This window comes from Alexandromys fortis, unplaced genomic scaffold, assembly GCF_014885135.2.
Source record: "Alexandromys fortis isolate MF-2015 unplaced genomic scaffold, M_Fortis_MF-2015_v1.1 scaffold_105, whole genome shotgun sequence".
Taxonomy (NCBI): Eukaryota; Metazoa; Chordata; class Mammalia; order Rodentia; family Cricetidae; genus Alexandromys; species Alexandromys fortis.
The window spans coordinates 3712697-3729172 of record NW_026068011.1 but is presented as its reverse complement, the minus strand read 5'-3'; the positions used below and the strand labels follow the sequence as shown (position 1 = coordinate 3729172).

General features: G+C 43.6%; 2 protein-coding genes across 2 annotated transcripts in view; one reads left to right on the top strand and one right to left on the bottom strand.

Moving 5' to 3' along the window:
• The window catches only part of Ctnna2 (catenin alpha 2), a 983267-nt gene that overhangs the window by 589313 nt on the left and 377478 nt on the right, over positions 1-16476 (top strand). The window lies entirely within an intron of this gene.
• Lrrtm1 (leucine rich repeat transmembrane neuronal 1) lies at positions 8201-10108 on the bottom strand. Its single transcript, XM_050161989.1, has one exon. The coding sequence runs from the start codon at positions 10062-10064 to the stop codon at positions 8496-8498; it is 1569 nt and encodes a 522-aa protein (XP_050017946.1). The 5' UTR covers positions 10065-10108; the 3' UTR covers positions 8201-8495.

Genomic DNA, 16476 nt, shown 5'->3' with positions numbered 1-16476 from the left:
CTTCTCCCTTTTGTTCGAGGCCGCCCACAATATCTCTGAGCTGGAATTCCTGCCACACACAGTTTCATATGTAGAATTTTTAATTGAAGATAGACGTGCTGATGGGAAATGTTTTAAAAAATACACTGTTTTCAAAGAGGATGCTGGCTTAAGGAGGAAAATAAATGTTTCTTTGCCCTGACCTTTATTTAAGCTCTTACACAACTGGGAAGCTGATGGGCTGGGTGAGCATTTACCTGGGTTGGCTCATGTGCATTGAACAAGGTATGGTCACCTGGCCAAATATATGCCACCCTAGTTATTTAGCTGCAGGCTCTTTGAATATGAGACCAACTGCTCTAAGTTACCCCTGTCTCCCAGCACCCTGGGCCAAGATTCTTGTTCAAACTGCCAGAATCTCTGAGTAGAATAATCACCTCACATCAATCAAAGTCTTATTAGGATTTTGCCTTCACATTCTTGGAAGAGCCAGTGGCAAAACTTTCAGTAGCTGTGGGTTGACTACAAAAGGGATATTTTGGTATTACAGGTATTAGGAAAGTGTTGAAAACCTTCCATTTTGGAGGGGCATGTTTCTTTCCAACCCACAGGTTTGAGTGGCAAAGGAAAGCATGTCATCTCAGGGAGGATGGGGATACACACTAATGCAGAGAGGAGACTGTGTGCCCATGTCCTAACGAAGGGGAAGACACGTGTTAAGAGGGAGGACAAGTGTGTCTCCCAGGACTCAAAGAAGGACAGATGTGGATATTTGATTTCATAATGGCATGATCAGTCAAAGGGAAAAGGAAGATGTGGAAGAGTAAGGATGTTCAGCTGAGAAGCAGAAGATCCAGGAATCAATGACCTTGTGCCAGCTGCATGTTGCCTTTAGACTTGGTTTTCATGTCTTTGAAATGGGATAATTCTATGTCTGCCTTGTAAGACTATTCTGAAAATGAAATCTAATAAAGGAATAATCACTAGCAGAGCTTGCTAGGCTAACAAGGCTTCAGAAATAAATTTGAAGCTTACCTGTACTTATGAATTCATCACTGCCACCAGATGGAGGCAATGGGGGCAGCTGGGCAATAAGGAGGTCCATGCTTAACTAGGACCCTACCCAGCCTAGCTACTGGCTCATCATAGCTTCTTCCAAAGCTATTATCCAAGGCATATATCTTGTATATAGCTGAACAACAAAGCATATGATCATAAGACCTTCTAAGTCCATGATTCTTAACCTGGGCTGACCTGTGAATTCAGCCATCTGGAAAGATTTGTAAAACCTCCCCACCCCTCAGATCTGTAAAGTCAGTATTTTAAGGTAAGCCCTAGTCATTATTATTACCAAAGGTCCCCAGTGGTCCCATACACACAGGCTGAGAGAAAATGGCTTCCCAATGGCCCAATGAGAGAAAGCAAATAGCTAACTACTTAGATTAGAAGAGAAACAACTACATGGTTTTGAGGAGTTAGTCTAGCTCAGATGCCAGTGATGAAGGCTTCAACAATGTAAAGCACAAATATTAAAGGTCTTCTCTTCTTTCCAGTCCTTTTATCTCTTTCTCCTGTTTTGGACTTCTTCATGCTTCTCCTCTTCTCCCTCCACTCCATCCCCGACATTATTATTTTAATAGGACACTTTCATCTTCTTAACTGTAATGGTAGCCACTTCACATTAAATTATTTTAGAAATCCTTGACAAATATTTTCCTTCATGCATCCCATTCCAGTTGCATTCCTTAGCTTTCTATTTTGTTTTAATTGGGTATGTGTCTTAGTCCTGCATCTCAGCACTCACCTATGGATGGTTGGGTATCTCCACAAGTCTTTCAGCATATTTTACAAATCTATAGTCATACATACCACACACGCCTGAACTTTTTCATCTTTCTTTTTCTGAATTTCCATTTACCTCTCTGAAGCTCATATACCTCAGTAAGATTTTTATCTACTCTTTCTCTTTCATATGCAGGCAAGCCTGATGAATCAGAATATCTGGGGAATGAGAACTCAGGGAGGTTTTAATTTTCTGGTTAAATGGCACTAACTTGAAAACTACTTTTGTTTCATGTTTTATTGATGGGAGAAATGGTGAAATCAAAGTACAGAATGGAAAGTATCCTCAGGGAATACCACATAAATTCTTCTCAAATGCAGAGGGAACGAGACTTACTGAGGTATGGGCATCCAAAACGTTCATCTTTTCTAGAAAATAAAGAATAGCATCCGGTCTGAAGCCCACAACTCCTGACATCTAGATTCTGTTTTTGTTTTTCTTCTTCTTGTTGTTGTTTGCATAGCTTGAACTGCCCTGCAGTTGTGTTTTGGTTAGCATGAATCACCCTGACATAAAGTATTTGCCTTTAATATACCTCTCTGGTTAACGCCCCCCATGCCATCCTGTGGGTGTCAATCCTGCCCTTGGTATCCCTAGCCCCACATACATTTGTGAGCAATGTCTTCAGTTCCAGAAAGCCTGTTTCTAAACTCTGAGGTAACTCGTTTAACGTGCATGCCCACCCCACTCCTGAGTAAACACATTGATTTTTTTTCTCTTAATTGATGCTCATCCTTGCCTCAAATACATTGCAATCTTGTTTGGGGTAGGACAATGTAGAGAAAGTTTGACTGGATATGATTAGATCCCAAAACTCCACTGGAAGGGATGTCAGACTTTGTTGGTTTCCTTGGTGTCAATCAAGTCTTTTCACCATTAACTTGATCCCTTACTTACTATGTTTCCTAAATGAGGTCTTGCTAAAGGGAAAAGTGGGTCAGTTGATGGTTCCGACTAGTTTTTTCTTTGTTAATTTAAGGTTTGCCATATGTTCTTTGGGAAGGATGTGCTAACTATGTTCTTTGCTGATTAACAAATAACCTGAGGGTTTTTAAATTTAAACTTCCAACTCCCTGGTTAAGAGAAAGGGGGACCTTAAAGGGGGAAATACATAGATGAAATAAAAGCTGAGAAAGACCACTCTATCTTAGTACAGACTTAGTCCCAGGATTCTTTCCTACCACGGAGTCAGGTATCTCAGTCTCAGCATTCTTGATATTTGGGGTCAAATTGCTCTTTCACATTAAAGACAACCTGTTCATTTTTAGATGTTTAGCTGTATCTTCAACCTCGATCCTACAGAGGCCAGTAGCATACCAGCCAAGCATGGAAATAAAAAACTATCTACAGATATTACCAATTCCTCTCTCTCTCTCTCTCTCTCTCTCTCTCTCTCTCTCTCTCTCTCTCTCTCTCTCTCTGCGTGTGTGTGTGTGTGTGTGTGTGTGTCACCACACCCATAATGTTCAATAAGAATGTGTTCAGCATTCAACCAGGATATATTGGCAAATATATTCTCTCTAGAGTCTAGACTCTTTGGTGGGTATAAGAGTAGAGAAAATAATTGTTCAAGGAAAAATATTCCATATAATAAAAAGGTCACCAGAATGGACTCCAGCATCTCTCACTAGCTTAGACCCTTTGTACTTTGTACAAGATTCTCAGCCTCTGTAGGCCTCAGGTTCTTCTAGTACAGATCAGGTTGCCTGCACCCATGCTAAGAAAACACTTCATTTTCTCTGCTTCTCTGTTTTAAACAGTAGGAGTTAACAGCCAGGACCTTCACACACACATGCCTACACACACACACATACATACACACACGCAAAACAAACAAACAAAAAACCCTAAGGTATTTAGGAATTTTGTCTGCTTAGAAGATGACTGTCATTGCCAGACAGAAATTAGAATTCTATCTACTGAATTTCACAGTGAAAAAAATCAAACAAATACCAGCAGGAACATTTTAAAAAATTTTAAAGTAAGTATATTCCAAAACGAATGTAATGTAATTTCTATCTCTAACCACTAGATAGACAGCAGGCATATACTCTGCTGTGAGAAGAGGGGTCTAGAGGAGACCCAGCTGCCAAACCTGAACCAGCTCAGGGACAATATTTGAAAATACCATCAACCAATGTCGGTCCTTTGTACTTTATTTGTGTCTCTCTTCTTTTTTTTTTTTTATCACATTCTTCTCCAAATAACAAGTTTATCACAGAAAAAGGAGAGTCATTAATGGTAGATAATAGTTGTGTAATATTGTACTGTGTGTATTCATATGTGTGTAGGTTTATATTATCTTGTATAAAACACTATATATGTGTGTATGTGTGTGTACTTCTATAAAGGAAGTGTATACATACATTTAGATAGACAGGTATTGAGACAGAGAGAGGTGTATCTCTCGATTCTTTTCAATATATATTTGTAGAATATGTTTAATAGTCATATTCTAGCTAAATTTGTAGAGGTCAACAGTCCATTACTGACTAACTCAACCCAACTAACATAAGCACCAATCCAATGGGTTCTGGTCATCTCTATAAGAAGAACTCTGAAGCCGGGCGATGGTGGCACATGCCTTTAATCCCAGCACTCTGGAAGCAGAGGCAGGCGGATCACTGTGAGTTCGAGACCAGCCTGGTCTACAGCTAGTTCCAGGACAGGCTCCAAAGCTACAGAGAAACCCTGTCTCGAAAAACCAAAAAAAAAAAAAAAAAAAAGCACTCTGATACTCATTCTCTAACACAGGTACAAAATATTCTGTTTTTTTTTTCCATCATTTCTTCCAAGAAGAAGCATCTGATGACTTTTATTTCACCAGAGTCTATGATCCAGGGGTGCCCATTGTCACTTGGCCATGCTAGATAGAACAGCATCAAACTTTCTGACAACTCGATTAATTCCCATCAGAAACACAGGTGGCCCCAAAGCCCACCAATGATATGTATGCAGTTGCTTGGGAAACTGGGGAAGAATAACAAGTGGTGTTTGCCCCTCTAATTATTTACACATTCTCATAAATGTGTTGTTGATGCGAAGTCATACCAAATGTCTGCCTCTCTCAAATGGGCAGCAAAGGTGAGGTGCTCTTACACACTGAGTAGCTTGGGAGAATACTTTAAACATGCATGTCTGTTTGGCCTTTCTTTTGAATCATGTTTTCTTGTGATAGAAACATTAAAGTGTACAAAATGTGTGGTTTTCTGTGAGGCAGCTGGTCCTACTATGAAGACAGAAGTCTAAGAGTCAGGAGTTGCCTCTCCTCTACATGTGGGTTCAAAATGAATTTTCCTTAGTCCACCTTTCTGGTGCAACCTCAGAATCTATTGGGGCTAGAACCATTATGAGAGAATGCCATTCATCATTTGAAAACACCTTTTTTCTTACTCTGTAAGTATTTTTGTAAATGTCCCAATACCATTGTTGAACCTTAATCAGCTCGAAAAATAATGAAAGACAGGGTTAACCTATCACGATGCCCAGGATGAGACATGATTGTGGCCTTGAACTCTTTACAGAGAGCACAAGATGAGATTAACAGCCTCTGTTGGGAAAAAAAAAATAGGGAGGACAAAGAGTTCTACACATCTGAAGATTAAATTCCCTTTTAAATGTGTAACAGTTTGCTTAGAGGAGTCACAGCAAAATTCTTAAAGCTTAAAGATTAATTAATTTGAGAAATAAAAGATTGCAAGTATCACAAAACCTTAGTTAAAACCACCACTCTCCTTTATGTGTAGCTTTTCTCTCCTTCTGCTCTTCTCAAAAACCAGAGCCATTGAACCAGGTTGGTATGTGGGTGAAATTCTTGTGTGTGTGTGTGTGTGTGTGTGTGTGTGTGTATACTCTTTCCTGCCTACAAATATGAACAGTAGAACTTAGCTGGCCATACACGGTTTGCTCGGAAAGTACCTTATGTCTGATCTTTCTTTCTAAAGATTCTTTATTTGATTTACAGGGTCTAAAGATATCATCAATACATATTTTTATCACGAGAATAGTGGAGCAGCAGGAAACAAAACATGATTATGTCCTCTCTTCCAGCTATGCTGAAAAGAAAAGGAATTGGGGAGCGAGTGTTAGGGGAGATGTGAACTAGATTCCAATGCAAATATGTAGGGGCAGAGGAACACTGCAGTTCTCCTGTCTGCCACAAAGGTTTGCTTCTAGAAGCAAAATTCTCCCAAGCAGACCAACACTATCGTTTAGTGCACTAAGAGAGAAGAACAGCATATGGTGCTGGATTCCTGTAGTCTCTCTGTGAAGAGGTAAAGTTAATAGGAACCCTACTTCAGTGGCCATAGTGCTGTAATTTAAGACGAAAACTAAAGCAAATGTCATGCTTCTGCCAGAGAAAGTGCTCTTAGTAAAAGTTCAATTGCCGATATCAGGCACATTCTTACTCCTACCTTCTCAGGGTTAATCTGTTTACAAAAGCAATTCAACACCCTGGTGCTTAAAGGGAATCCTAACCCCAACCATAAAGTTATCAAACAAAACACCTGTATTCCAAAACATTCACACCTGAAGGAGTGCTGAGAACATGGGATGTTTAATAAAGTCTTATTATAAGCAGACTGAGGAGAAGTTTCTTGATCAGATGTCAGGTTTGAGCTCTGTGTGTGTGTGTGTGTGTGTGTGTGTGTGTGAGAGAGAGAGAGAGAGAGAGAGAGAGAGAGAGAGAGAGAGAGAGAGAGAGAGAGGAGAGGGAAAGAGAGGGGGGCCCTGATGTGCACAACTATCTCCTAAGGATTAACATGTTAAAAATTTGCAAAACATTTTTCTAGAAGGAGTCTTCTGTAAGCCATAATTTAAACATATTGGTATCTTCAAAAGTAGAAGGCGAATCTACCACCAACCCATAGTTTAGCAAGGAAACGTTCTGCTAATACGTCTCTGCATTTGACAAAGTGGGGTTTTCCTCTTTAGGTTAGTAATTGGATACATTTTCACTTTGAGAGATTGGGTTATGTGTTCACCACCAGTAGCACCCCCCTATCTTGATCCCTGCTGTTTGTACTTATCTCTTGAAAGGAAGGCAGGGGATAGAAAAGGGGGGGGGGAGATGTCATGCCTTAGTATCAGAACGATAACATGGGAAACAGGGTCCAGTTGTTATCGGCTTTCTGTGACAGTGTGTTCCAATCAAACATCTGATTACATTGTTAGGTGGTTAAAAAAATACCATCCATCAATACACTCCTTCCTCCTCTTTTGCCCTTCCTAGAACCCACCCAACTGCCACTACTCCCACTTTCTCATTTTTTAGTTCAATAAAAATAAATAAATACAATGTCAATGAAGGACCCTAGAAGCCTTTGAAGGCTAGGGAGAGGCTGTCAGTCATAATAACATGCTTTTTTTTTAAGTGAAAAAATAGGGAAAGCACACACCACATAAAAGGAGCATCTGAGAGGTGGCAGCATTCTTGTTCTGTTTTAACAAATCATTCTCATGTCAGTATTATACAAATAGCGGCATAAAGAGGGTTATCTCCCACCTCACCTGCAAGACTGTTCTGCCAAGTCAGGACCTGGATTTTCTCACCACAAGTCATTACCCAAGGGGGATTCCTGACTCAGGGCTTCCTCTCTCCCCACAGAAACTCCTAAGCTGAGGCTTGCTGCTCCTAATTCCCAGAGACTGTCTTTCAGTATTGAATGTTGCAATATTTATATTCATATTCTCTCTCTCTCTCTCTCTCTCTCTCTCTCTCTCTCTCTCTCTCTCTCTCTCTGTCATGGGAGGGCATGATAAAGGGCACAGATTGCTACTAATTCTGGAGAGTAAAAGACACAGGAAAATTAAGATCAAAAGACCAAATGGCATTTGGTGGGAAATTTCGTGCTGATTTGGAAGGTGGTTATTTTAGGGGGGGGGGGATGTTCCTTGCTCGCAGGATAAACTGTCAGGCGTTGTCTTTTAAAAGCCATTTGCAATGATCTTGCCAAGATCTCCGATCTCTGCCTTAAAGGCCTAGAAATGATGCCCCAATCATGCCTTACCCATCACTTTAAAGCAGCTAAATGTCTTAGTCCAGTCCTCAGACTAGGAAGGGTCTTCCTGACTTTTTTCTTTTAGCCACAGAGATATATTACCAGAATCATTACAGTGATAAGCTTTCCTCATTTGCCCCTTGTATCATTTCAAATCGAATCTAAAATTTTTGCTCCACGACTTCTTGAATTTTTTCCCACCTGTCAAGACCCCTCACTTCCAGTCCCATCTACCTTCCAAGGAAACTTTAACCACTGCTTTTCCAGTAAGACAAGTAGCAGTCATTCAGGTTCCACCAGCCTGTAGAAACTGTAAATGCTATTTTATTTTAAACGTTTTAGTTTACAAAAAAAAATCAATGATTGGTACCTTTTTTTAACACTCAGATTCCTGAATATGGACAGATCTTCAAAGGGAGGAAGGAGTTCTCATATGAAATTTAAGACAGACTGTCCTGAAGATTATGGGGTGGGGTTTTTGTTGTGTTTTAATTTTTTTTTGTTGTTGTTTTTAAGACACATAAAGCTAAAATGTCAAGTCTCTGGGAGAGATCCCCATACAGTTTCAGTCAACACATCAGTGCGCAGAGGAGACCCGTCCTGGTGCCTGCCGGCCCGCCTGGCTGCCCAGACGTATTTGGTAGCGCATGGCTTGAGAGCCACTGGGCCGGTTACACCTCGCATTCCCTCGCAGGCTGCTGGTGACAGGTACATGAACCGTACTCGTTGATGATCACCAGGGCCCCCTCGATGTGGTTGGGTTTGTAATCAACGTAGTATTCCTGGGCAGACATAGCAGCCATCTGATGCATGGTCTGTTTCTGCTTCTGCTTCCTGCGCTGCGTGACAAAGCACTGTCTGAGCTGCCTGAGGCTGGCTGGGAAACACTTCCAGGATACGTAGAGTACTAGGACCACGATGAGGAAGGAGAAGATGAGAGCCATCGTGCCCGTGACCACCTTGTGGATCTGCACAGCGTTCTCAGCGTGCTCGCCGCCGGGGAGAGCCACGGTGATGGGCTCAAACGTGCCATCGTGCAGCCCCTCCCCGCCTTCCACCAGCGTGGTGGCCGAGCTTTCAGGGGGTGCTAGGTCACTGCGGTTAGTGACAGCCGACAGGAGGTGGCCGCTGGTAGGCTCGGCCCCATCCTCGCACAGGTGGAAAGCATACACAGCATCCAAGACGTCCTCGCCCTGTGCGTACTCCGGGCTGGCGCACTGCAAGTTAGCATCATAGCGCCCCTGGAAGTTGCTGAGCCAGGAGGCCAGGGCACACACATTGCGCCCGCAGTCCCACAGGTTCCCGGCCAGGGTAATGCTTGTAAGGGACTTCCAGGAGTTGAGGATACGGGGCTCTATATAGGTGAGGCGGTTGGAATCCAGCTGCAAGGACTGCAGGTACGGCACGGTCTCGAACACGTGGGGCTCCATGTATTCGATCTCGTTCCCCGACAAGTCCATTTTCTCCAAGTTCCAAACCCAGTCCAGGGAGCTGACCACAATGGCCACCTTATTCCGCCGCAGGCAGAGCGAATTAAGAGAGATGAGGCGCGGGAAATGAGCGAAGTTCACCTTGATCAAGTCGTTATGCTCCAGGTGCAGCTCCGTGAGCTTGAACAAGCCAGCGAAAGAGTTGCGCGCCAGACTCTTGAGCTGATTGTATCCAATGTCTAGAAACTTGAGGCTGCGGCAGTCCTGGAAGATGCGTACCGGCACAAACTGGATGGCATTGGCCCGCATGTGCAGCGTGGTGAGCTTCCGCAGCCCGTGGAAGAGATCCGGAGCCAGAGCCTGAAGCTTATTGTAGGACAGGTCCACGCTGCGCAGGTTGGGCATGGGCCGAAAGGTGGTGTTGGCCAGTTGGGTGATCTGGTTGGAACTCAGTGTGAGTTCCTTAACTCGGCGCAGTTTCTGAAAGGCGTCCCCCTGCACCGAGCAGATGTGATTGTGATCCAAATACAGCCACGTGAGCTGCATTAACCCCGTGAACTGGCCGGCGCGCAGCTCCGAGAGGCTGTTGTAGCGCAGAGACAAGCCCAGCAGGCCGGACAGGTTGTGGGGCGCCTCGGTCAGGTTGAGCGCCTCGCAGTACAACAGCCGCCCCTCGCACCGACACTGCCCCGGGCATCCGCTGGGGGCGGCGGGCAGCATCTGAAAGCAGGCCCCCAGCAGACACAAGACCACCCCCGAGGGCCTCCTCAGCAGCCAGTGTAGACAGAGGCCGAGTAGCAGGAAATCCATTAGCGAGAATCTTTCCAGAGAGACTGGAGAATGTCCATTGGAAGCGCTGGGTCAGAAATCTATATCATATTTTATTCCGAGGGAGAAGGGAGGGAGGGGGAGGAGGGAGAGAGGGACAAAAAAAAATCAAATCAATATAGAGAAATGCAGAAGGAACCCCCCTTCCCCAGAGCCACACGTTCACCTCTAAGCATGCAGAAAGCTGGGCAGCATACAAAGTTCACAGCCACGGAAAGATCAAAGCCGGGGTAATGCAGTCCATGTTAGATGCGGCAGCAAAGAAAAGGGAGGAAAAAATTTTTTTCTTCTGGAAAGAATTTAATTAAAAAAGTGTCTTACCCACCCTTTTCCAGCGAGTGACAACCTCCATTCAGCTGCTCCCTTTGTGTGTAGGCTAATTATATGCAGGGCGAGAGAAGACCCCTCTGTGTTTCCCGAGGCAGCCCTGCTCCGCGGCCCGAGGATCTGGCAGACGCACAATGTCTCACTTTGCTGCTGCGCTCCGGGGCTGCAGGGGCGGTCGGCGAGGCGGGGAGGCGACTTCTAGGACCCGCAAGTTTCCCAACTACGTGCGGGGAGCCTGGGCTTCTCGTCTTCCTGCCTCGGTCCCCCTTTTTTTCCTCTGCAGTTGAGATTGTGACGTGGTGGGGGGGTGAGAGAAAAAAATCAACTCCAAACTCGGGGCTCGAGACTCCCCAAGATTTGACAGTCTGAAGAATGTCATCGGCAATGACCACCTCGGATCGCAGCCACCTTGGTGTCCCGGTTGGAGAACGCCTGCCATTCGTGTCCTAGGCAGCTGCGGAAACCTGGCCGGTTCATGCTTTGCGGAGCGCAGAGCAGCGCTCGACTCCTTCCCTCTGCCGAGGAGTGTGCGCGAGCCTGCACCGGCACCGACTGCTCACTGAGTGTCGTAAGCTGCTCGCGATTGTGCGTCTTCTCCGAGCACCTCCGACACCGGCAGATTGAAAAGGGGTGGGCAGAAAACCAACATTTTTTTTTAAACCAAACCGCTAAAGTAATATATGTTCTTTGATGAAACGAAAAACACTCTCAGCTTCTTTCTTTCTTGTTTTTTGTTCCCCTGGTCTATATTTCAGGGCGGGGGGGGGGGGGAGAAGACAGCATGGGGTAAGAAACATCATCACTGACAAGATATATCCAAATGAGGGACTGACATATTCATATTCGCCTCCCCCCCCCTCGCCAACCTTTCTTTGGGGATGTACTCCTCCCCACACACCCTTTAAACTGCCTACGTGTAACAGATACGTAGGGCTCTGTGTAGCAATCAACATTTGTTTCTTTGCTTTCCAAAAAGCAACTTGAGAGGAGGCACAAGAAGGCAGTGATTTGGGGTTTGACTCTGATAGTCTGTCTCTCTCCTCTTCTCCTCTTCCCTCTCCTCCCCTCCCCTCCATGTGCCAGTATGCCAACACTGGCCTTCAACATTGAGCTGGCCGTTTTTTAGGGGTGGAGGAAATGCTTTCTTAGCCCACTCTGTTGGAGAAGCCGTCTGAGTCCTGACAGTGAGAAAGGGTTGCATTATGACAGATTCAACCTGTGTACAGAGAGCCTGCTGGAGATCCCACGGGGGGCTCACCCAGTCTACACTCTGTCCCTGGAGCACACTGCCCGCAGGGATAGAGATGCTGTTGTACGGCATAGGAGAGGCTGTGCTGTTCACGGTGATTGCGTCTAACTCTTGGAGAATGTACTAGAAAATATGTAGAAAAGAGGTAGTTTAAAGATAAGGAAGCCTTTTTCTCATCCCCTCATCTCTAATTCAGCTTTGTGACTGTACAGAAAAGTGCTCTTTTTCCTGATTACCACAGAAAGCCTGTGCCGAATTGTCTACCCTCAATGCTTCATAGATAGGAGTTCATACAGCAATTAAGTAACCCTCCAGTCACAACTGGTCTATAAGTAATCTATCCTATTGCCAGAGACCTGTGATTATCTGTTTAAAAGAAAACAATACAACAACAGCAACAAAAAAGAGAGCAACAACATCCTCAAAGACTAGTAAGCCTGTGTCGTGGGGAGTCACAAGTTAAGGCGTTTTATTGTTTTTACATTCCTGTCATTTCTGCCTCTAATGAGCTCTAAATAAATGGGCATTTCCTGTCCCTATTACTTTGCTAGGAGTGATGGTGGGTTGGGAGATCTACCAGGTAAAGTAGGGACTGGTCAAGTCACTAGACTGGCCCTTAACAGCAAAGTTGAAAAGACCAATGGTAGAACTGAGGTCACCAAAGGCAGGTGGCACTTTTCAGGAAAAGTCATATGAACAAGGGTATGAATCATTCCATTCTGTATTCCTCTGAGCTCTGCCGTGGTCATTCATCTCCAAGATGCATCATTTAATTGAAAAGAACACAAATCTGAAATGTCCTAGACATCACATGCTGCCTTAGGAGCTAAGGAGACATTAGAAAATCAACCCTCTCCATTCTGCACATGACGAAACTGAGGCCAGAGACATCTGGAGATTATTCAAGGTTGTATACCTTCTTACTGACACAGATAGATCTTTGCCATTCCTGCTCAGAGCTGTGTTCTTCCTTTGCCAGTCTAGATGGTCACTGGTCCTCACTCTGCCTCCAACCCAGCTCTGGACCGGGCCCTTGGCACTTCTGAGTTGCTGCAGAGCACTTTAACAGACAGAGAAACAATTTCATCATCAAGTGGTTTTACCCCTTGCCAAAACAATTATTTCTGACAGCATGCCGACTGATTGAGCCATAAACTCTAAAGGGTTGGAGGAGCAGGGCTGGGCAGGCACAAACAGGGGTAAACAGTGGCCAGCCATTCAGCAAGTACTGTGAGCATAAGGCACCCAATCCCCATGGCTGCTAGGAAGAAAATCCTTATAATGCATGCATCTTGGCAAAAGGATGAGAGAGGCTGCCAAATGGGCAAGAAGAGGTCCTACTTTGGATGTCACTTGATTTGTAGAGCTGGTACAGAGAAGCAGAGAAGAGTTGAGTGTTAGCAAAAAAGAAAGAGAATAAAATTAAATGCACTGCATTTATATGTGAGTTTTCTTCTAAGTATGCCACTCAAAGTGTAGAAGATGCTTCTAGGCTGTAATTAAGAAATATATATACATGTATATTTATACATATATATAGTTTTTCATGCTATTCTGCCGCAAATCATTTCGTCTGCATGGTATCTTTAAGCCCTTCTCACCTCTAATGTGGCAAGTTGTATCTTTTCTATCCTCTTAAATCCCTTGGCAGAGCTGTATACATTAACAGATTGAAATGAGCTTTATTGAAATTTAGCTATTCTAAGTCTTCTGAGTTGCAGAATTCCAATTTATTATGTATTTAAAGCATACCAGCACTGATTAAATCAATGCAAATTAGGTTAAATAAGAACAACATGAATCAAGTGTTTCAGCAAAGTTGAGTTGAGAAACGACAACTTTTGAGTCACCACAGCAAGTTGATATGGCTGTTTTTCACAAATTTTCATTTCATTCTTCTAAGCACCCAAGATACTGAAATGCAGGAGAAATGTACTTACCTTCAGTTATCTTTGCCTGTCTTTACTCTTTGCCTGTCTTATGAGAAGGCTTAACCCATCAAGTAGTAATGTGACCACCATATTCTTGGTCAAGTTCTTTGTTAAGGATAACCACAGATTTGTGTCGCCCAATATATTCTTCATTTGTTGGGTAGCAGGAGAGCAGTGTTCTGCATACCTTAAAATCCCTATTGATAGCTGGCATATTTGTGTAAGGTAGGAGATTGGGTCAATCTTGTTGAAGTAATATACCATCAATTCTAGAAGCTAGGTATGCATCAAACATACACTCTAAAACCAACATACAAACATGGGTTTGTGAGTGGAAGCCTGGCTCTCTAGTCTGGTGTCAAAAAGGGTAAGTGCTGAAAATATTATTTTAGCACCTCAGAAAGAAGTCTGGGGTGTTCAGGGTATTATTCTGATTGTCAAGGCAAATCTGGTGGAGAGGTAGAAGAGAGAAAGCTTCGTGTAGTTGGAGAAACTAGAACTGTAGCCCCTAAAAGGAAAAACTAGTTTGTTATTCTTTCTCTCCTCAACCTTATAAAGCAACCCTTCCCTAATAAGCCCTCTCATGTTTTCCTGGTGCTTCACGTTGTGATGTGGGATGGAGGCAGTCATTTAATTATTATTGTCACCCCTTTCAGCTAAATTGAAAGCCACTTCCAATTTGTTCAATTAAGTCCAAAGAGTCTATGAGTCTACGAGTAGGAAGATTCTGAAACGGGGCTGGGGAGTGAGTGGGTAAGGTGGTTAGAGGCAAGCTTGAAGACATAAATTCAGAACCCCAACACCCATGTATTGGCCAGATGTGGTGATGTGTACTGTAATCCAGTCACTGGAACTGGAGTCACAAGGATCCAGAAAGCTTGTTGCCCAGGTAGTCTAGATTAAACAGTGAGGTTCAGTGAGAGACCATATTTCAAAGAATAAGAGAAGTGATTGAGGAAGGTATCTCAATATCAACCTCTGACCTCTCCATACACCAGTGTCAGTGAGCACACACACACACACACACGCAGGAATGCACACACACACACTATATGAAATTAATCTGTGTTATAGCTGTCTTTCCTTCAATAGTCTTTGTCAATGTTCAAGGAAAGAGAAATTAAAATAGCGATTTTAATGTTCTGTCATTGCCGGTACCAGCCTGGACCTTGATCTTTCTGCTGTTGTCTTTAATTTCCAGTAGCAGTGAACCATGGCTTTTCTTTAAAAGGAAACACTTAGAGAAACTGGGGGAGGGTGGGAGTCACAGTTTCAAAAGGAGAGAATTAACCTCTTTGTTTCTCTGGGCATGCACCACACAGATGGTACTTTATGTGGAGTGTCACCACAGATGCATGTGGAACCCAGGGGTGAGGACACTCAGACTTCTCTCAGGAGGACTACTTAGGGGGAACAAATTAGGAAGGGGAAGTCCCTTCTGATCAGACTGTCTGCTTCTCTTGAAAGAAGATAGCAATAGGAGTAATAATAAGAAAGGCCCTGTTGTTCTCAATGCATGAACTCAATAATGCTAGTAAACTAAGTAAGTATGAGTGCCCTGATATCTTGGGCCTATTTATGAGTCCGTTCAGTGATGGCTTATGCACTGGGTTTTGAAATGTTAGGTGAACCTTTTATTTCATGTTCTATTTGGTGACTTTTGTTCTAACCTTCAATGTAAAGATCAAATGTCTAGGATTGCTTAACTGATTTCCACCCTTCCTTATCCCATACAGAGTGGTCCCTCATTCTTTACCACTGTACTATCTGTCTACTTTAAATAATTTCTTGGTCCTAGTCATTCTATATGAGTGTGGCAATCATTTACATTTACATTACATGTGGCCATTTTAGAATGGCAAAGATTGTTAAATATCTTGAAATCAAAACAAAACAGAAAAATTGGCTCAGTTAGAATTCTTGTTCTGCTATTTCTACTGTTGTTCATTAGTTTATTTTGTTTTGTTTTGAGACAATGTTTTCATATGTAGCCAGCCTGAACTTGAACTCCTTCTGTAGCTCAGGAAGGATGGCCTCAAACTGGTGACCACTTATACCTCTCTAGTGCTGTAACTGTAGGCATGAGCCACCATTTGGAGCTTGTTTCGTTTTGTCATTGTGACTCTACCCATGCCATTCTCATTGTCAGTCAAATAGGTCACTGGATGGCTACCTGCAAGGATACTTGGGAGAGTTTACTGAGATGACGCCTGTTGAAGCTATGATTCAAAACAAGCTGGGGCAAGTAACCTCCGAACTTGTTAGAAATGCAGGATTTGGGGGCTTCCTCAATCCCAGCATTTATTCATAACACCTGAACAATTCAATAAGTTCATTAAATGGGAACCATATCTGAGAATGTATCTCAGTTGGCAGGTTGCTTGCCATGGATGCATACAGCCCTGGTTTCTGTCCCTCATATCAGGTGAAGCAGATGTGGGTGGTGCCAATCTGTAATGGTAAGGACAGAAAGATCTGGAGTTAATGGTCACCCTTGGTTACATATCCAGTTCAAGGCCAGCTGTAGGGTACAAGAGACCCTATCACAAAAAGAGAAGGAAGAAGAAAGGAAAACAAACAAATAAAACCAACGGAGAACCCAAAGAAAAACATATAGGCATCCTCCTGAACATTAACCTTCATCAGGCGATGAAAGGAGACAAGAGACAGAGACAGAGTCCCACATTGGAGCACCAGACTGAAATCTCAAGGTCCAAATCAGGAGCAGAAGGAGAGCATGAGCAAGGAACTCAGGACCGCGAGGGGTGCACCCACACACTGAGACAATGGGGATGTTCTATCGGGAACTCACCAAGGCCAGCTGGCCTGGGTCTGAAAAAGCCTGGGTTAAAACCGGTCTCGCTGAACATAGCGGACAATGAGGACT

What these genes read in the sequence shown, in the direction of transcription:
- Lrrtm1 (XM_050161989.1), bottom strand. Translation starts at nt 10,064, where the DNA reads ATGGATTTCCTGCTACTCGGCCTCTGTCTACACTGGCTGCTGAGGAGG.